This window comes from Anopheles stephensi, chromosome X (assembly GCF_013141755.1).
Source record: "Anopheles stephensi strain Indian chromosome X, UCI_ANSTEP_V1.0, whole genome shotgun sequence".
NCBI classification, from domain to species: domain Eukaryota; kingdom Metazoa; phylum Arthropoda; class Insecta; order Diptera; family Culicidae; genus Anopheles; species Anopheles stephensi.
The window spans coordinates 17,477,786-17,499,825 of NC_050201.1; the positions used below are offsets into that span (position 1 = coordinate 17,477,786).

At 40.6% G+C, this 22,040-nt stretch overlaps 2 protein-coding genes across 6 annotated transcripts in view; one reads left to right on the forward strand and one right to left on the reverse strand.

Moving 5' to 3' along the window:
- LOC118512427 (synaptic functional regulator FMR1) overlaps window positions 1–13,617 on the forward strand; it is a 41,108-nt gene extending 27,491 nt beyond the window's left edge. For 2 of the 4 annotated variants that reach the window (XM_036056864.1, XM_036056885.1), the window contains 7 exons: window positions 5,885–6,032; window positions 6,109–6,258; window positions 6,341–6,472; window positions 6,587–6,797; window positions 7,067–7,546; window positions 8,262–8,330; window positions 11,755–13,617. In XM_036056864.1, coding sequence (XP_035912757.1) covers window positions 5,885–6,032; window positions 6,109–6,258; window positions 6,341–6,472; window positions 6,587–6,797; window positions 7,067–7,546; window positions 8,262–8,330; window positions 11,755–12,272 — 1,708 coding nt within the window. In that variant the 3' untranslated portion in view covers window positions 12,273–13,617. The remainder of the gene's footprint in view (window positions 1–5,884; window positions 6,033–6,108; window positions 6,259–6,340; window positions 6,473–6,586; window positions 6,798–7,066; window positions 7,547–8,261; window positions 8,331–11,754) is intronic. The other 2 variants (XM_036056875.1, XM_036056891.1) reach the window with 1 other exon arrangement.
- Window positions 1–22,040, reverse strand: part of LOC118512517 (dopamine receptor 2) — a 456,086-nt gene that overhangs the window by 280,227 nt on the left and 153,819 nt on the right. The gene's annotated exons all lie outside the window — the stretch shown is intronic.

The following is a 22,040-nucleotide window of genomic DNA, read 5'->3' on the forward strand; positions in this document are numbered from 1 at the left end:
ATATCGGCCGATACGAGTCGTGTCTTGATGGCGGTTTGCCAGGCTTCAAGATAGTGACAACTTCACTTCTCTCCACTCTTGCGGGACGCTGTTGACCTCCAACATATTGTTGAAGATGCTTAACAGACGTTTCCTCCCTACGTCGGGAAGATTTTGAAGCAATTTGTTGCCAATCTGATCCAGACCTGGGAAGGAATTTTTGCTTTACTTGCTGATTTGCAAGTTATAGCTCTACCATTGTGAACGGTGAATCCATCCTAGGGTCACTATTAGGCTCATGTTGTTTGAAGTTATGCGCAGGAACGACATTGGGACAAAGCTTGTGGGCGAATTGATACAGCCACTCGCCAGAAAAGCTTTCGCTCTCATTGATGTTGTTGCTGTTTCGCATCCTTCTGGCTATTCTCCAAAGCAAATTAAGTGAAGTGGCAGGGTCTAGATTATTGACGTATCTACGCCAATAACCCTTTTTCTTCGCCTTCAACAGGTTTTTGCACGTTCTTTCTAGTCCTTTATATTTTTCATATAAGGACCTCGAGCCCGTGTCCCGGAAGGCTTTAAATGCCTCACGCTTCTTTGTGAAAGCCGCTTGGCAATCCTTGTCCCACCAAGGAGTGGGAGGTTTTTTAAATGTCCTTGCTTGGTGGGAGCGCCTTGTTTGGGCCTCAAGGGCGCATTTGTTTATGATTGAAACAAGTTTTTCGTACTCCTTGACAGGAGACATATCTTCCAAGTCAAGTGAAAGCGAAGCGGCTATTAATTCACCGTATCTCGTCCAGTTGATGTTCCTGGTTAAGTCACATTTAACGGGTGTTCCTTCTACTGAACATCCTCCCTTGATGTAGGAAATTTCTATCGGCAAGTCTGCCGATAGGGTCCTGGATCACCTTCCAACTAAAATCCAGGGCCATTGCTGATGGACATAGAGACAGGTCCAGTGCACTCGCCCTACTTTGAGGAGTCTGCCTCCTGATACCTCCGGTGGTTGCCTTTCCTGAGTTGAGAATAGAAAAACCAAATCTGTCGCAGATATCACGGATGATGGGTGGGAGTGCGAATGTCATCCTTATCGCACCCCCAGTCGACCTCATGGGAGTTAAAGTCTCCCAGGAGCAAAAGCGGTTCAGGCAAGACCGCTGCTAAATTTCCAAGATCCTCTTTGAACTTTTCAAATTTTTCTTTTCGATTATTGGCTATTGGGGGGATATAAACGGATGCTTGAATCCGATTGGGGGAATATAAACGGAGAAGGTGATCGCTTCTTCTTGGGCTGCTTCCTGGCAATTTGTGCTTGGAAGAACACAAAGCTTGAAGACCCCTTCTCGCTGCTGCCTCGAATTACCTCAGCACTACTCTACTCGGATTCGTCCCCAAGCGCTCAACCAGCACAAACTTGGTTGAATTTGTCAGCCTATGTCACAGGACCATCGACTCCGGCTGCCAGGTGGACGCGGTATATACGGACATCAAAGCTGCCTTTGATAGTGTCCCGCATTCCTTGCTACTCGCCATAATCCAGGTGTTGGGTACGTCCGTCCAATTGGTGACTTGGATGCGTTCGTATCTCGCCGGCCGATCGTACCGCGTGAAAATGGGACCCCATTTGTCGCGTTATATTCCTGCTTCTTCAGGGATGCCTCAAAGGAGCAACCACGGACCGCTGCTGTTCGTCATTTTCATCAATGACATAACTAGGGTGCTCTTTAGTTACCCGCTGGAAGCCACCTATTGTTTGCTGAAGATGCGAAGCTATTCTTGCCGATCCAAGACCAGTCCGATCAACTCCGCCTTCAAGCTACACTCTGTTCATTCCAATCCTGGTGTTCAGAGAATTGTCTTGAATTGTGCGTTGAGAAGTGTGTTGTCGTAACCTTCACGAGAAAGCGCTGTCCTCTGGTGTACGACTACACCTTAAACGGTTCTACCATTGTCCGCAAAAGCTGTTTCACGGATTTAGGAGTGTTCGTCGAAGAGAAGTTGACCTTACACGAACAGCTGGAACACGTCGTCACCAAGGGCAACCAGCTGATGGGTTTGCTTAAGCAACTTGTTCGCGACTTCACAGACCTGGTCTCCATCAAGACGCTCTACTGCTCCTTGGTTCGATCGGTGCTGGAGTATGCCTCCATTGTATGGTGGCCATCTGCTGAACGGCCCCTGGCCCGTTTGGAATCCGTCGAGCGTAAATTCACCCGGTTCGCATTGCGCTTCTTGAGGGTTCAAGTAGACTACGACGCTCGCTGTGCGCTTTTGGGTTTCGAGTCGCTGAACCAGCGTAACTGCAACGCCCAGAGACTATTTGTTGCGGGACTTTTGGACTACCGGATCGACTCCCCAACACTAATATCGGGCTCAATTTATACGTCCCAACCACGCCGCTTCGCCCAAGGACGCTGCTTGACGTAGAGGATCGTCCTTACATCGAGCTGTTTAGCTCGTGGCATGAAACATACAAACGGCTTTCCCTCCCATGACGGTGGGTAAGCACGTGCTCGGTGCTCTGATAGCTGCTCGCTATTAAGGATCAGCTGGGCATTACTTGCCAGCGGGGCACTACTCTAGGCGTTCGATGTTGAAGGTCTCTCTTCCAGGGCCACTTTTTTCGTGGCTGGGGTGGCCTAAGGGCGTCCTGGCTTACGTTTGACTTTCCTACTAGGCCAACATCCCGATCCGACTCGGACTCTTCCTGTTCTACCCCCATGGTAGAGCCGGACACAACGGTCGTTTTAGGAAGAGGGGAAAAAAACTCATCGTGGGAAACGATTGCACAAATAAACACACACATCTAAACACACTCACTGGCTACCAACGTCGATCGATGCGATCACGCTGCGTTGATACGCTTGCTTATCGCAACGATCAACAGGTACACACACTCACAACACTAGACACAAACGTCAAACTGGGCTTAACGTCAGTCGATCGACCCAATCGCACTCGAGAGCAATGATCACTATCTGCCTTTAGAAAAAAATCGTAGGAGCGCTTTCAACCGATAAGCACCCTCTCGCTACGGAAGCTGGAAGTAGACTGAAGGATTACGGTTTATAGTTGATATTTTTGTTATTCAATTCTTATGCTGCCCTTTTTTCAAAATATGTGTGATGATGATGATGCTATCACACCTTATCATTAGTTTTTTATTTACCAAACGGAGAACACGCAGAATCAGCCGAACAGGGCATAATATCCATGTAGACGACTACTCTTTGGATTCACTGTAAAGGGTTTCGAAGCATATGATGGATCTTTTGAATCACTCGGTGGAAAGGATAGTCTAACTAACTCTTCAGATGACTGGATAGTCGAATATTGTTATCCCGATGTGAAAAGGTGCAATCATGAGGAATTTAACTGCAAATCTTTATGTGTAAGTTTTTGTCGAAAAGAATCGCCCTTGGTAAGGGAAAAAAGTTGTTGAAACGAAAGAAAAACTTGTCTAAAATATAATTGTTTTTTTTTTTTTAATTAAGCAACACCTATCACAGATTATGATCAGTAACATATTCAAATAAAAAAAAAAAAACAGATTATTATCAGTAAATATTAGCAATCGTCGCTACGATGGTCTCCACAAGGTAGGACCGGCTGTCGAATTCCGTCCGGACCAGATCGTTGTCCCACCCTCAGGACTTACCTCCTAGCTAAGGTTAAAATAAAGTCCAGACAGACTGAGAACTCTCCAGGTAGAAGTCAGGTCCTTAGTAATAACCTGTATATTTGAACGAATCTGAAATCAAATGTATAAACCTAAAACAAAAATGCCTATAAGAAAATGGTAAACGAAGAAATTTTTATTTGTAGTTATAATTTTGATTAATTTATAAAATTTTATTTTTATTTTTGTCGAACGGCCTGGCCGTATTGTATTGGTAAAAAAAAATGTTTCTATCAATACGATCGTTATAATTTAATGTAAAAAATGATTTTTTACAAAAATACAAAAATAATGATGAAATGTGTTTTAACATTCTTTACAACTTACTAATAATATTCAGGATGTTCGAGATAAATTTGACAGTTTCTGAGGGAATAGGAAAGGAATTTTTATCAAATTTATGTTAAATATGAAAAAAAAATTCTACATAGTTTAGCTTACCATGTTTGTCGCATTTTTTATTCGAAGTACCCCCCCCCCCCCCTCCGAGTCGATGGCCGCCTGCACCCGCTTCCGGAACCGCGCGCAAGCCCGGACAACCATGTCTCTGGGGATGGCCGCAAACACGGCCTTTATTCTGGCCACCAGCTCCGCTTTGGTATTGCAGGACGCCCTGTTGGTGTCCCGCTCAACTGTGCCCCACACAAAGTAATCCATAGGATTAAATTCAGGGGAGCTGGGTGGCCAAACGTCGGTGCTGATGTATCGGTCGAAATTGGCAGTGAACCATTGGCGTGTTTTTACGGCCGTATGGCATGGTGCAGAATCCTGCTGCCAAACGTACGGCCGCCCATTGGCCACCGTCTCAATCCACGGCTTCACCACGGTGGCCAGCAGGTCAATGTACCCGTCAGCATTCAGCCGCATGCCCTGGGGGAAGATGTGAGGCGGCATCACGTCCCTCATGTCGCCCGCTGCTGCAATCCGGCCAGGAACGCGTCGGTCCGCACACAATCCGACCGCCTGATATGCTGTTTGCGAACAATAACACTATCCACGTCTTCACCACACTCCTCGAGCTGTACGCGTATTGTTTTTACGGTGTTCAGCGAACACATCGCCGCCTTCCGAATTTTAGCATTCGTATGGCCGGCACGAACCATCATAACACACGTTACGCGCTTGTACAATTCGGACGGGTTCCACATATTTACGGAGCTAGACATTTTTTACACTTGTTCGCACAACTTTTAGCAATCGAATGACATATCAATCATTTCGATACGTCAACTCAACCATGAGATATAAACCCAAAGGCCAGGTGTCAAATTTAGGCCGCACACCCTTTATTATTTATTATCTCCGTGTTTTTGATTTATTTTTAAAATAGTAACGTTCTGATTGTCTGTTTCGGATGTAATGATAGAATTTTACTGATTTCTTGCAAGTTTTTACTAAACAAACCGATTGCTATACATACGTTCATATAACACAAGCGGTATTCTACTACTGTTATCCTTAGCTCGATGTTGTTTTTGTGCATTCATCGTAGTACTTTTTCCTTTGGATGTTTATTTTTATTATTCATAAAGGACGGTCTGGCCGTATTGCTATTTGGACGTTTATGATGTGGTTAGTTTCATTGTGGGACGGCATAGTATTGATAGTACTGTTTAATCAAAATCTCATTACGAAATAAACTAAGTGTGAGGTTTATTTTGTTGCTTCTGTTGCGTTTTATATTTTCAATACTCGAACAACAAATACTTATTCATGTTCAAAACGTTTTTGAATCTTGTAGTTTGCTACTACTTGTTTTTCGTCGCATTCTTGCTTTTCCTGATTTTTTATACAACAGTTTTATTTATTGGAAGATAAATATAGATGTTAGAGGAAATCTTAGTTTAATTGTGTTCAATAAGTTTTCTTTCCTCAGTATAAATTAATTAATGACACTACGATGACGAGGTGTTCTACTCAAATATTAATATATTAAAAAATAAAATCCTTCAACTGTTACTTCATATACATTGGTTACTATGATTACACACTGTAAAACAAATTTAAAAGTTAATTGCTCTAGATAATCTGGATCGCTAAGAAAAACTCCTAGCGAAGAAACAATCTTTTTTATTGTTTGTAATACAAGTGTAACGTCATTGGACATTGTGCCTCGTCAGCACAATACTGAATGTTTCAATTATTTAAAAAAATGTTTGTAAAAACCTGTGTTGTCACTGTAACTACTGTAACTATCAATTTATGACTTTTATTACATGAAAATAGATTTACCGATGAATTTAAAGTTCGAGAAGATTTGATGGGCCTCGCTATTGGTGCACATGGTGGTAATATTCAAACCGCTCGAAAACTGGATGGTGTGTTAAACATCGAACTGGAAGAAAACACTTGTACCTTCAAAATTTCCGGAGAGGTACGTTAATCTAAATTCAATGGGTACGCTAATTTGAATCTTGGATACATTAGTGAAATATGTAATATCTTCTTAGTCCAGTGAAGCAGTAAAAAAAGCACGAGCGATGCTTGAATACAGCGAGGAATCCTTACAAGTACCTCGAAACTTGGTTGGAAAGGTTATTGGAAAAAATGGACGTATTATTCAAGAAATTGTGGATAAAAGCGGTGTTGTGCGTGTGAAGGTATGCTCATTTAATTGTTGACGTCGATACTAACTAACACGTTTACTATAATGTTAAATTGTTTTATGTGTCTCTTATATAGATTGAAGGTGACAATGAACCTCAGCCTAGCATACCGAGAGAAGAAGGACAAGTTCCATTTGTTTTTGTAGGCACTGTTGAATCTATAGCCAATGCCAAAGTTTTGCTGGAGTATCATTTAGTGCATTTGAAAGTAAGTTTTCCTGTATCATTCGTTTTCCGGTGTAATAACTATAATGAAAAGAGTTACTGCTACAATAGTAATTCCAAATAAAAATACTAACGACTGTAATAATTATTTTTGTAGGAAGTAGAGCAATTACGCCAAGAAAAACTTGAAATCGATCAGCAATTACGTGCTATTCAAGGATCAAGTATTGGTTCTATGCAAAGTTTCTCAATGAATCGACGTTTGGATCGGTCTTATAACAATGATGGCGACGGATCTCGTTTAAACCGCGGGGGAATGCGTGGGCGCGGTGGGCGAGGAGTTCGTGGTGGCAGTCAACGGTACTCCGGTAAGTTTTTTTCATATTTTTTTGTTAATTCAATAATAACCAGACTCATTGAAGTTAGTTTTTCGGAAGTACAAGAATAGGAGACCTTTCACGGCCAAAATCGTAGAAAGATGCCACATTATGTATTTCTAAACATTTTCCAAATGCACATACCATTTTTTCTAATTTTTAGAAGTAAACGGTTCAGATTGTTTGTTTCTTTTAAATAAAAAATACTTAACGCTGAGATTATTTTTATTTTCCATTTTATTTTTTTTTCTTTGCAAAAGCTCGTCGTAATACAGAAAACGAGGATGATTATGGATCTAGAGCTGATAAAGAACCCAGAAGCGGCAATAGTAACTATATGGACGCTCGCAACAATCGAACTACCAGGGTACAAAGTGAAAAAAGAGGTGGTTCCACAGTTGTAGCAAGTAGTAGTGGTACATCCGGTGGTACCGATCAAGCCCGAACTGTTACCAGCAATGGTAATGCGGTTATGGGTGGAGGTGTTGCAATCCCCAATACCGGTATTGGCAATAGTGGCAAAAGAAACGAACGAAACAAAACGCAATCCCAGGCACGGCAACATCCGCAAATAGCCTCATCACTAACACTACAACCAGCGACCGAACAAACTGCTCCGGTAGTTCCGGAAGAGAGTCCGAATACACGACAACCATCTCAAAGAAATGAAATTGAGCAGGAGTGGACAGATTGCTGGATCGATGGTTATGAACGAAGTAATGCAGAACATGGTAAATCACGTTAGTATACAAATTTTAGCTATCAGTATTACATTAAACACACACATATAAGATGGGACAAGGGTGCAAGGAAATGAAATCATGGACAGATTTATTTATTCGCAATTGATTGTTCAGTTCTACTTACGTAATTTGTTACGTTCGTAACCAGTCCTGTTGTGTAAAGGTTCCTTGTAATTATATGATTATTATTAACTGGCAATTTATTAAAACAATCAAGTAACATAATTAATATTTGTATTTTTTAAATTCCACATTATAAACTATTGTTTGGTTAAAAATGGAATTTACATATTTCAAAATTCGCCGATATCTATCGACCTGTATCTGAGAAACTTGGTCAATCTCTTTTGTTGTGGGATGAGTTTTTTTTGGTTAGGAATTGCTTTCTATCCATTCAGTATAGCTGCGAGCAGTTTTGCGTTTCATTCAGTGTTTTGGTTTCGGAGTTCTTTTTTTGACTGTTTGATTACATGTTTTTATATAGTTAATACGACATGTAGTGCTATACATTTGTGAGTTGTTATCAATCGTGAGAACAACAAACTACATCAGTGTGTTGTTATTGCAGAAATGTATAAGATTAACCATCTATTAATATTTGTTCGTGACTAAATTTCTTATTTACTTAAATGCATAAAATGTATCATTGTTGGATATGTTTAAATTTATACATATTTAATTTCATAATAACTATTGACATCTTCGATTTCAGAGAGCAATTCATCCAATGATGGTACGCACCAGCGTAGCAGACGACGATCCAAAAATTCAACTTTGAAAGGTATGGGTTTTGTTCCATAGTCTATATCATTCATTTCTTCTGAATAATATTTTATCATATTACTGTTTAAATAGCAATTATAAAGGTTTAAGTTGAACTTTGTTATGAAATTTAGATAATTTAATTACTTGTTTTAAACAAACTACAACTAACGCACAATAAAATAAAACCACTTAATGTTTGAAAATCGTAACATTGAGGCTAAGGCGTCGATTTTTAAACGGATCGATTTTTTTGTTGTAAAATTTAGTTTCAGACGTTGGGAAAACTTTTCTATCATTGCATCAAACAAGATATTGATTTTGGGTATTTAAACAAACTACAACTAACGCACAATAAAATAAGACCACTTAATGTTTGAAAATCGTAACTCTGAGGCTAAGGCGTCGATTTTTAAACGGATTGATTTTTTTGTTGTAAAATTTAGTTTCAGACGTTGGGAAAACTTTTCTATTATTGCATCAAACAAGATATTGGTTTTGGGTATCTTTTTGTTACTCTCATGGAAAAATGGCCAACATATATTATAAAATAAAACAAGACTGTTCATCAATTTATTTTTTTATGGTTTTGGATATCAGCTCTTTCTATTTTTCAACCTCCACATAGTCTAGCTTAGTTTAAAAAAAGTTAGATATCCTTTGGGTCTCATGTTTCTTACTTGATTTAACTTTTTTTTCTTGCATAATGATTCGTGAATTTTCGATAACAAAACTAAAATTGCCAATTTTTTTTTATTATACCTTGTAGAAGTAAAAAATATTGAAAGCTTCTTCTTCTTCTTCTTCCTTGGCACTTCAGCCTCGAGAGGTCTCGGCCTACCATTTCTGGTTTTCTGTGATTTAATTTTACTCAAAGTAGCAAAGTAGCCAGCCCTACGTACGGGGAGGCGGTCTAGATAGGATTTGAATTCCGGTCCTGCCGTGTGAAGACTGGCGCCGTTATTGCTTCGGCCACCGGGCCGCCCCCGGCATCGAAAGCAGTCGTTTGAAAATTCAAGTACAAAATTGGTCTCATTCTATTTCTCGTCACTGCCATTGTTTTATTGTACTGCTATGGTTAAATTATTTTGGATTTTAAACTGATCTGATTCATGTAATATAGTTTTTTTGCGTTATTGAAAAATCGTTTTTATTACTGTTATTTCTTGGAACTTCGATCAGAATGATTAAAACCTCATTGTCCCTCTCACAGTACACAAGCACATCGTAAGGTTGTGATTTGGGGTAATGCGTCTGCAGTTGGCATGCATATACATGGCAGACGTTGTGATAAGCCTTCCGGCTTATCGTTTTCCGCTAAAAAATTACCATTTTATGGAAGCTCGCCATAGCCAGGTTCTATATTAACGCATAGAGAAAGGACTTCTTTCTCTCTTATTTGAAGTTATGGTAACAGCACTCACGTCATGGTGTTTTGAATTGCTTTTCTATTTTAAAATGTACATCACAGGACAACTGTACTGCACTGACCGAGTGAAAAAGTGAGTTCCATGAAAATGATTTTCCACTGTAGTGGCGGAAGCTATAGAGGTTGTGATTGGTATTTGGAAAATTAAAAAAAAAAACAATAAAATTCGACCATTGAACGATAAGATACTTTTTTGATGTTGTACTAAATGTACTTCTGCGTCTTCTTATCGGGCTCTATAGTCATGAGAAGTGCCAGTCTTTCATTTTTTACTTTTTGGTTTGACAGCGGCGCCGGTCTTCACACGGCAGGGCCGGGGTTCTAATCCCATCCAGACCGCCTCCCCGTACTTAAGGCTGACTACTTTTCTACGGGTAAAATTAAGTAACAGAAAGCCAGAAATGGTAGGCCGAGACCTCTCGAGGTTGTAGTGCCAAAGAAGAAGAAGAAGAAGGTTTGATTTTAAATTTTTATTTAATTTTTTTTAAGTTTTTGGTTTTTGATTTAATTTTTCCCGTAGCTCAATCCTGCCAACGGGGAGAATGACTTTGCGCTCGAAATTCGATACTCGCAGCAAGGTGTATGTATTTAGAAGGTGAATTTTTGTCGATTTGACAGACAGACCACCATTTTATTCGAGATATGTTAGAGTATTTTTACAAAATCATATGGTATAAGGCTACCCACATTGTTTGTTCATGTTGGTAGCCTTACACCATATGATTTTGTAAAAATACTCTAACATATCTCGAATAAAATGGTGGTCTGTCTGTCAAATCGACAAAATTCACAGTCCCTTAAACTCGATTCACAGTCCCTTAAACAATTTTGCTAGTTTATGGGTCATCTTCGCATATCAAATGTTGTCCCACAGAGGATTGAAGATATTTGGTTGCATTTTTCGTCGAAAAATCGCTAACGATTCCACCACCGGCACCACCTTCGACGCTTCCACCACTTTTCTCAATACACTTCCTCTCGATGACCACGGAACTGTTATGTCTGGTTGAGAAATGTCATTTTGCTCTAAACAACTCTATCCCCTTCATTCATATTCAAGGTATATGCCAGGAGGAGCCAGATTGTAATAATTCTTATGTATATTTTCTATCTTTAATTTTATTATATATCTTTGTATGTAACTTTGACTGTACTGTGTACAGTACGGCAATTGAACAATAGTCAGCTAAATTATATAGCTTTTGCAGTTGCTGCTGCAAATGCTCGCTAATAAATAATTGTTTTACTAACAATATACCAAAAGCAGTGGCGATAACGGCACTCGTCTTCACAAAGCAGGACCGGGGTTCATATCCCATCCAGACCGCCTACCCGAACGTAAGGCTGGCTGCTTTGCTACGAGTAAAATTAAGTCACAGAAAGCCAGAAATGGCAGACAGAGGCCTCTCGAGGTTGTAGTGCCAAGGCAGAAGAAGATACACCACGCTGTTTAACCAACATGACTAATCAGTCTTCCTCTTCATTATCCATTACCATTTCCAAGCCGGTAAACAGTAATCGGCTACAACAAACCTTTTATCAGAGTTTTGCGATCGTTAAAATATAGTAGCCATTTGTACAACTTCAATATCTACTCATCCTGCGTGTCACGTCCTTAGAAAAAATTGTTGGGTAATGATTCTCTTGCTCCTATCCTTTCTCATTCTTTTTTCTCTTTTACACACATACGTTGATTGGAAGAAGAGAGTATTATCAAACTTGTGAGGAACAACAATTGTGCTAATAAATAGTAATATTGCGTGGTTACACGGCTCGTTGGCTAAGAAGAAGTATACATCGTTTGTATCTCATGGTTGTATTTTTTCATGTATATAAACGTAACAGCGTTAAAAGCGAGCTGTTTCTTTCTCCAACAACATCACGCATTTTTCAGACGAACGGAATAAACTTAAAGCTTGTGCATTTTAAATTTATTTAGTATTCGACTTCTGCCCAAGCAGCCAAAGCTGTTAAGTCATTAAATTATATTTTACTATTTTAATTGTCTTTTCAGCAAACAGAAATGCGCAAAACGATAATGTTAAACAGAGTAACTCCAGTAACAATAGTGTCAACGTAGCTATACTTGGCAATCAACAAAACTCTATCAACAAGCCACAAACAGTGACGCAGCAACATTCGCAACACTCACAAGGTGCTGGTGCGCAGCCGAATTTGAAAAATTTAAACGCCTCACAGTCTAATGGCATCAGTGGGAATATAACTACAGTTAATGCTACTATCGGAAATACGTCCGGTTCAGGGCCGAAAGTACAGCGAGATTCCAACTCACGTCATCGAGGCAGCCGTGGTGGTGTTGGGGTCGGTAGTAAACACAAGCAAACACAGCAACAACACCAGCATCAGTCAAACCAACATTCATCATCGCAAAACCAACAGCAGAATACTGAAAATACTTCAACATCGAGTAAAGAGAATGTCGTTACTGGAGGAAGCACCGTACCCGTACCGCCATCAAATTTGGTGACCGTAAACAGCGCAAAGGACGTGCTGTTAAACGGAGCTTCCTAGTAACCATGGTAATATGTCGATGGTGTAACAGTTGTAAGCAACTGTTCGGAAACCACATTTTGCCTCCGTTTTCATAAAGTTTACCGAAGAAATAGAGGCTCTACATGGATAACTCCCATTTGCATCTGTAGAACGTATAAAAGACTAAAAAATATTAAGAAAAAAAAACGTTCTAAATGATACAACGGTTAGATTGATTCGGAAAAAGTCTAATTTAACTGTAGAGAAAAAACTCTTTCGCAATAATAAGTAACTTGTAAATTCAAATGTGTGTAAACGTGAGACATTTTTCAATTAGTTGCTCAATATTTCCTTACTTGAACTTTGAACAATGAAGGTATTGTTTGGTGAATACGAAATTAATAGTTCTTATTATTTATACGGTAGAACAAAGACTTAATGGTCGAAAGCCGCGGTTAAGTTATTTTGAAAATAATCTTTATGAATTATCATTTTGTCGTTCCGCACGTTTCGCGAATTCACCTACGAAATTTAATCATTTTTTCTGCATCTATTTGTGCAAGTCATTCAGTAAACAATATGCTGTCATATATTTGTAACTCATCGTTACTTAAGCAAAACAAAGGCGAACTTTAAATGAAACATCTATATAATGCAATTGAACTGTCATTGATTTTGATCATAAATTTGTAGAGCAGAATGGCCGCGTTTTTGTCGCTTTATGATAGTTTTTGCCGCCGGACGCTGTGTTCTGAACTTGTATTGCTTGTCTGAAATTAAATTTTTTTCCTTGTCATAATTTTTCTTCAATAAACATGTTCTGGTTAGAGAAATCGGTATAACAATATGTTGTGAATGGATATTAACATTCTTTTCCAATGCCTATGGTTTATCCATTGATCGGTCTAAAACAGTCTTCTTCGCGAGAGGTCCGACGGGAGAGGAGGTAGCGAAGCCGGTCTTCAAACGGTTGGAGTGGGAAGCAAATCCCATCCAGGTCGTCTCCCCATACGCAGGACTGACTATCCAAATATCTGTAAAATATAGTAAAAGAAGCCAAAATGGCAGACCGAAACCTCTCGAGGTTGAAATGCTAAACAAAGAGAGGTATAAAACAGTCTTCTCATATTAGCCGCATGCAACAAAAGGGACTGTGTTCGTTAGCGCTCTATCAAATATTTAATGGACTTGTCTAACTTTGAGTTTTAACAAACTATGACTTGCCCGCTATTGAATTTTTACTATCTTTAAATCAATTATCTTTTGTACGAAAAATAGTATTAAGACGACTGATGAATGTGCAGCAAACAAATAAAGTTACATTTGGATTAAGCGGAATAAAATAACACACACTGTTTTCCTCGGTGATGATTTTTTTTATGAACAGGGGTTTTTGAATAGTTGATTTCGGCCCATCTTTAAAAATGATTTCTTTTAAATCTTCCAAGTAAAGTGACATGTATGAAATGTATGTTGCTCGTTTGGGTAGATTTTCAATAACTAATGGAACAGTTTACGTTTAATTCCATACGATAATCTTTCTCGTAATTCAAGCAAATAAACATGATTCGTTTGTTTTACTTTTTTGCTCGGGTTTGTCATTTCCTTTATTTTAAATAGCTTTTTTGAACATTCAGTGGAGTTCTTTCCTAAATCGGGTTTTAGGACGATAATTACTAATTATGGAATTGCAGTAACCATCGAAGATGCATAAGGATAGGGATTTTGGTGGGGCTGATGGAAAAAGTTGAAATGATTTTCAAATACAAAATTTTCTTTTGTTTCCCACAACATTACTATTTTATCTGATGAATACAATTTTCAAGCTTTAGTAGAATTATTGTTTTAACATGTTGAGATATTGGTGACAAACGACCTTTTCTGTCCATAAAATTAAAATCATGATCAATATCATCTTCCTATCTGGATCGTCTGCTCCAAGGGCTGACTGACCATATGGTATAATTACTTCTAGTAAACCATTATATGGTTGACGCGACGCGATAATTGGTCGTTAAGCCAATAAGAAGAAAATGAATGAAAAGTCTTACCTTTACTCTTACTGTAGTTTTCGGGCTGGGCTTATTTCGCATTGGTCGTTTGAAGTTTCCGAAGCTACCAATTTTTTTTTTTTTTTTTAGTAGCTATACATGTGTTGACGTGGCTTTATAGTTTCTTTTTAGCATTTTCATGCATTGTCCGGCGAGCAATAAACAGTAGCTAAGACAGAATTGACCAACTAACTTTAAAGAACTAAAGATGTACAAAATAATTAAAATGTTGTGTAACAATTTTTGAGCATTCTCATTCCAATGTCCCAAAATCACTAAATTGTAAAAGAATCATGATTTGTTGTAATCGGGTTGAATTGTAGTTAACTATAGGCTGTAACAGATTTGATTTGAATTTTTTAAATTATTTTCAAATTGAAAATAGTGAAGAGCGAAATCCGTTTTTTAACTCGTAATAGAAGGCATATTTTTTTTTACAAATTTGACCCATCTAAGAAAAACATGATTTTATGGCGTAAATCATCGTTAAAAACTAAAATCTTGTTCAAGACGTCTTATTCATAATTATTTGAGATAAAAAGGAACCATTTTAATTACTATATGGAGAGCAAAACATGATTCATTTTTAAAAGCAACGATGAATCATGTTTCTCGTTTAAACGTTACTGTATTTTTTTCTATGTATATGAATGCGGTACTAATGTTATTTTATTTGCCAGCGCACCTAATCGTACTCGGAATCATGAATAAACAAAACTTAGAGCACATTTTGTAACAATCAATATAAATATATTTTAAAATAAGTTTTCTTGCAGGATGTTTTCCTTAATGAACCATTGTAATTGCTCTCACTTTCTATACTAGGGAACGAAATAGATAAAAGTTGAAATAATGATTTTTATTTTGTTATTGGATTAAATACTTCCTGTGTCACAGTGTAACAAAGCGAAAAGATGTTTCCTTACAAACATAGGATCGCATTTGAAAGCTGATAAGTTTGGAAAGAAGCTTCAAAGTCACTTAAAACTGAAACTCTGGTGTAGTTTGCGGTTCAAAAATCTTATGTTAAATAAGAGTATTATCAATATATTCTAAAGATAAACATATGAAATAATTATAAAATGTAATCATGGAAGTCGATAAGATGAAACTACATGGAGCTACTCATATTAGTATGATTGGGATAGAAGCAGCTTGTAATAATCGACATTTTGTCATGTAATCATTATATTTGTCATACGTGCAAAGAAATTCAGTTATGTATGGCGTACGAAGTTAATTAAGACGCAATAAATTTTGCACCAAATGAAACATAAAGCTGATAGTTTGATTTATTGAACTCGTTTAGAATGCGACCATTTTTCATCCGACTGAATTCAGCTTCTTTTTCGTGTAGCTTAATGTTACAGAAAACAATCACGCGAATAATACGTTTTGTTCGTCCTCTAAAAGATTGTCGCTCATTTTAAAATGAATGTATAACAAATATTTTGATCGTAGTAGACCGATTTTCTAATCCATCGGATTTGATACCACATCAACACGCGTTGCTTTCGATGCTAGTGTTTTGATTGTGGTTATAGTCCTGATTATCTGTTACAAATTGGAAAGACAAGTTGTCAAAAACGGAAGATTTGTATTATGACAGACTAATATGTGATTGTATCTGTTAAGCAAATTTTTACTAATCTTCAAGTTTAATATAATTAACTGTTGTTTTTTTTGCTAAAGTCTGAATAAATGCACCACCTCCCCCCCCCCCTCCACTCATAATAACTCATTTTTGCAATTTTTGTTATCTTAAAATTATTTAAAAGTTGAAAAAATCAAAAATGTGAAAAATTGTTGTAATAATAATTTAAAATAATTTAAATAATATTTTATTTATTTATTTATTATTACGGTCAAACGCCGTATTGTCATCAACGCGTATGATGACTGTGAATAATAAATTCACCCAAAAAACAATTAAAGAAAATTAAAAAGGCATTTCCTCTTTGTTATTTGCCATATCCCGGGCATGCTCGGTTGTGCAGGGAAGGTGGGTGGTTGTTGTCCATTTCTATTGTTTGTGTGTGTGTGTGTGTGTGTGTGTGTGTGTGTGTGTGTGTGTGTGTGATGTGTTTTATTCTAGTTCTATTGCTGTGAGAATGGCTTCGATGGGTGTTGGTTCTTTCCAGTCGCAGGGACACTTGCGGAGAGATCGAGAAAAGGAATCGGCCAAGATCATCCCACATACTCTGCCAGCGAGACAGGAAAAGTTGCTGTGGTAGACGAAGAAACTCTCGGGCCGAGATTGGACGGTCGTAAAAGGCGCCTTGTTGGACGCCTGTTTTGGCCAGTGAGTCTGCCTTCTCGTTGCCGGGAATTTCACAATGAGAAGGTACCCAAATTAGCGAAATCCTGAACGCCTTGTCGAACATGGAGTCAAGCTATTCTATGATTTTCATGGTAAGGAAATCCTGACTCTTAACAGCCTTCGGGGATCTTAGTGTTTCAATAGCGCTAAGGCTATCTGTAAAAATGAAGTACTGATCTGAAGGTCTCGCTGCTATAATCAATAGTGCGTACAAGATTGCGGCTAGTTCTGCGGTGTAGACACTACACGGCTCCCGCAATTTGAAAAATGCTTCGGCGGACTCACTAAAAACGCCGAAGCCGGTGCCTTCCTTAGAGGATGATCCATCAGTATAATACTGGCTTCTTTGGTCTAAATGACCATACTTATCCCTGAAAATGCCCGGAACTACCATCGGGCGAAGATCATTCGGTATGGTCTTAATTTCCTCGTGCAACGAGGAATCTGTTGTTAAAAGGGAACTGTAGGTCTCAGGAAGGGCAGCACGGTTTAATGCCTGTAGAGCGCTAGGATGCACTTGTAGGGCAACAAAATCTTCGTAGATCTTCAAGATCTTGCTCTTAGAACCTGTCTCTAGAAGCGCTTTAAAATTTTCTTCGATCAAGGGATTTGATACTGAAGAACGGACTAGAAGGCGAAGCGACAGCATTTCAAAACGTAGCTTCAGCGGCATCACTCCGGTCATCACTTCTAGGGACATGTTGTATGTTGATTTCATGCTCCCTAGTGCGAGTCTAAGACAACGATACTGTAGCCTCTCTAATTTGAGGATATGCATGTTGGATACCCAATGGAAACATATGCTGCCATATTCCAATACGGATAGTACCGTTGTCTTATACAGTCGCAGGACGTCTGATGGATGTGCGCCCCACCAGAATCCTGTGACTGTCCTTAGAAAGTTGATTCTTTTACTGCATTTTTGCACCAGATGGGTGATGTGTGTACTCCAGTTTAGCCTTGAATTGAATCAAACACCAAGGTATCGAAAATTGTCGGTAGTTTATATCTTTTCACCGTACAAAAAGACATCAATTTTCGGGTCAAATAGTCTTTTCTCCCTGTTTTTCGTCGTGTCGCTGAAAGGAGAAAAGACTACCATCGCAGTTTTCTTTGCAGAGAACTTGATACCAAGGTTTTCAGACCACTCGGCAAGGTTGTCCAAAGTGGTTTGTAAAGCCAGTTGTATTTCGGCGGCGTCCCTGCTTGCAAATGATATGACGCCGTCGTCAGCCAATTGTCTAATGCTGCAGTTTGGTGCTAGACAAGAATCTTTTTCGCTAACATAGAAGTTATATAGCAGGGGGCTCAAGCAGGACCCTTGTGCTAGTCCATGGAAACTGGTCCGCTTTAGTTGCACATGACCATTGTTGAAACTCATAGCTTTCTCCGACAAAAGGTTGAACAGAAAGTTATTGAACTTTGGATCCAGCCCCTTATTTTCTAATTTTTGACTCAGCTTGTATGGTGATACTGAGTCAAATGCCCCCTGTATATCCAGGAAAATAGATCCCATGCTCTGCTTGCGTACACGAGCAAGCTCTATTTCTGTAACCAGAAGGGCTAAGCAGTCATTAGTACCCCTGGCTTTACGAAAACCAAACTGGATATTTGAGAGAAGCTTGTTCGATTCCAAACATTCTTCTAACCGAAAAAGAATCATCCTTTCAAGGAGTTTCCTCAGACACGACAGTAACGATATTGGCCGATACGAGTCGTGTCTTGACAGCGGTTTGCCAGGCTTCAAGATAGTGACAACTTTCACTTCTCTCCACTCTTGCGGGACGCTGTTGACCTCCATCATATTGTTGAAAATACTTAACAGACGCTTCCTCCCTATGTCGGGCAGATTTTGAAGCAATTTGCTACCAATCTGATCCAGACCTGGGGAGGAATTCTTGCTTGATAGGAGAGCAAGTGATAGCTCTACCATTGTGAACGGTGAATCCATCCTGGGGTCACTACCAGGCGCATGTTGTGTAAAGCTTTGCGCAGGAACGAAATCGGGACAAAGCTTGTGGGCAAATTCATACAGCAACTCGCCAGAAAAGCTTTCGCTCTCATTGATGTTGTTGCTGTTTCGCATCCTTCTGGCCATTCTCCAAAGCGAATTAAGTGAAGTGGCGGGGTCTAGATTATTGACGTATCTACGCCAATAACCCTTTTTCTTCGCCTTCAACAGGTTTTTGCACGTTCTCTCCAGTCCTTTATATTTTTCATATAAGGACCGCGAGCCCGTGTCCCGGAAGGCTTTAAATGCCTCACGCTTCTTGGTAAAAGCCGCTTGGCAATCCTTGTCCTTGTCCCCAGTGGGAGGTTTTTTAAATGTCCTTGCTTGGTGGGAGCGCCTTGTTTGGGCCTCAAGGGCGCACTTGTTTATGATTGAAACAAGTTTTTCGTACTCCTTGACAGGAGACAAATCTTCCAAGTCAAGAGAAAAGAAGCGGCTATTAATTCGCCGTATCTCGTCCAGTAGATGTTCCTCGTTAAGTCACATTTAACGGGGATTCCTTCTACTGGACATCCTCCCTTGATGTAGGAAACTTCTATCGGCAAGTGGTCACTGCCGGTAGGGTCCTGGATCACCTTCCAACTAAAATCCAGGGCCATTGCTGATGGACATAGAGACAGGTCCAGTGCACTCGCCCTACTTAGAGGTGTCTGCATCCTAGTTGCCTCTCCTGAGTTGAGAATCGAAAACCCAAATCTGTCGCAGAAATCTCGGATGATGGGAGTGCGAATGTCATCCTTATCGCACCCCCAGTCGATTCCATGGGAGTTAAAGTCTCCCAGGATCAAAAGCGGTCCAGGCAAGACCACTGCTAAATTTCCAAGATCCTCTTTGAACTTTTCATTTTTTTCCTTTTTCATTATTGGCTATCGGTGGGATATAGATGGATGCAATCGTCACGTGAAGAACGCCCAGTTTTGCCTTAACTGCGACAGTTTCTATCATTTCTTGTCTAGGGATGGGTATTCTGGTGAAAGTGTGACTCTTTCGAACACCAATCAGTACCCCCCCACCCCTAGTAACGCGATCTTCACGGATTATATTATATCCCGGGAAGGTTAATTTAATTTCATCCGATAGCCAAGTTTCACAGAGGGCAAACACATCGCAGTTGTGTTCGCCCACTAATGCTTTAAAGGAGTTTAGCTTGCCAAGCAAACTCCTACAGTTCCACTGTATGATAGTAGCCGTAGGAGCCATTAATCATCCAAACGGACCATCATACTTAAGCATGGCCATTGAGCCAGCCACTGTTTGATCATCCCCTTCAGGAAAGGAAGAGCCCAAGTTGCGATCATGTGCAGATGCTGCGGGAGGTTGAGGGTCAAAAGAAGGGACTCAAGGATCTCGGACAGGGACGGGGTGGGAGTTCTCGGGAAGCTCATGGGCTTAGTCGGAAAAGCCAGGCTTTCCACGGGAGCTTCAGTCCGAGAAGATCGCTTCTTCTTGGGCTGCTTCCTGGCAATTTGGGGGGTGGGACTTTTGGGATCAGCGTCACGTTGTGAACCGGGGGAAGAAACTTTAGCGTGGCGCTGTGGTGCCAAAGGTTTACTTTTCGTCTTTAAAACCTTCCGCTGTACCTTTTTGTAAGGCACTCTCAGAACTTTTTCCGATCTCAATGGCACCTGTTGGAGTGCAGTCTGATTGGCCTCGCCATTTGCAGCTGTGTTATCCAGCACTGCAAATGGGTTCGTTGCGTTTGCTCCCTTGAGAGCATCGCTGTACGAGTCGAGCGCCCGCTCGGCTACAGTTTTTTTCTGCTCCTTCTGGAATTTCCGGTACACAGGGCACAATACTACCTCATGCCACTCCTCCCGACAATGCGAGCATTTTTGGGACGGCGCTTTGCATTCCTCAGTAGTATGCGCCCCTCTGCATTTACTGCAGCAAATCTTGCGAGTGCAAAACGGATCGGCATGCCCAATCCGGCTGCACTTCGAACAGGTAGCCACCCTTGGCACGTATGGCCGGTTGATGGGTATCCGGAGGCCTTCTAGGATGTGGGCCTGCGGAAGTACCGTTCCCTCAAACGTGATCCGGAGGGAGGAGGTCGGAACATATTTTTTTCATCCTTTGTTGAGGGGTCAAGCTTGAAAAGCTTCTTCACCTCAAGAACTTTAACCCTTGGGGTACCTGGTGCTTGAAATGCACCCACCCCAAAGTTCAAAATATCCTCCTCCGGATAATCGAAGTCCTCGATTACGCCGGTCACTTCAACCAGACTACCGGGAATATAAACCCGGTAGTGCTCCGTAAAATCTGAATCAGCCGCAATGACGTTGGTTTGAGCCCGGTCCTTTGCGGTGTCCCTAATCTTGTTCGGGCGCATCCGAAACACATCGGCAACGCCCGGGTATTTCTTAAACAGCTGTGCCGCGATCGTCCTTACATCGAGCTGTTTGGATCGCGGCATGAAAAAAACAAACGGCTTACCCTCCCATGACGGCGGGTAAGCACGAGCCCGATGCTCCGATAGCGGCTCGCTGTTAAGGGTCAGCGGGGCATTGCTTGCCGGCGGGGCACTGCTCGAGGCCTTCGATGTTTAAGGCCTCTCTTCCAGGGCCACTTTTTTCGTGGCTGGGGCGGCCTTAGGGCGACCTGGCTTGCGTTTGACCTCCCTACAAGGCCCAACATCCCGATCCGATTCGGACTCTTCCTGCTCCCCATGGTAGAGCCGGACACAACGGAAGGTTTAGGAAGAGGGGAAAAAAACTCACCGTGGGGAACGATGCACAAATAAACAAACACACCTACACACACTCACTGGCTACCAACGTCGATCGATGCGACAACGCAGCGATGATACGCTCGCTTATCGCAACGATCTATAGGTACACACACTCACAACACTAGACACAAACGTCGATCAGGGCTAAGCGCCGCTCGATCGATAGTACAAACTCCGAGCGAAAGTCGGAGAAAGAAGTAAACAACGATTAGCACGCGATTAGCTCGTGGGCTACGCAATCGCACTCGAGGTAAATTATCACTATCTGTGTTACGTCCGAAGACGGCCTACGTTGTGTTTTTTTTTTTTTTTTTTTTTTTTGTTGAAACCAATATTCTCTTTCAATTATTAGGTGGCTCTGAAAAGAGCCGATTGGATTGGCTTGGCTTCCCTCCGCGGTGTGATCGAGAATGACCGCGCTTTGCGATCAGCACCTCTTTTATAGCTTTCGGAAAAGAAGCCGAGTGTTCTAAATTTCTGCGACGAGCACTTTCTCGTCGCACGGCAGCTCACACTTTCTGGAACGCTTTGACAAAAGCGCTCCACACGGTTCGACTTCTTGGAAGCCGAGTATGGAAACGGCGGCACGTGTGGCGTGGATTCGTTATTGTTCTTATTGGTGCCTGTGTGCTCTGGATCCACTGTTGTTGTTATTTTAGTTCGGGATCGAACATACCGGCCACCTTTTGGGAATACA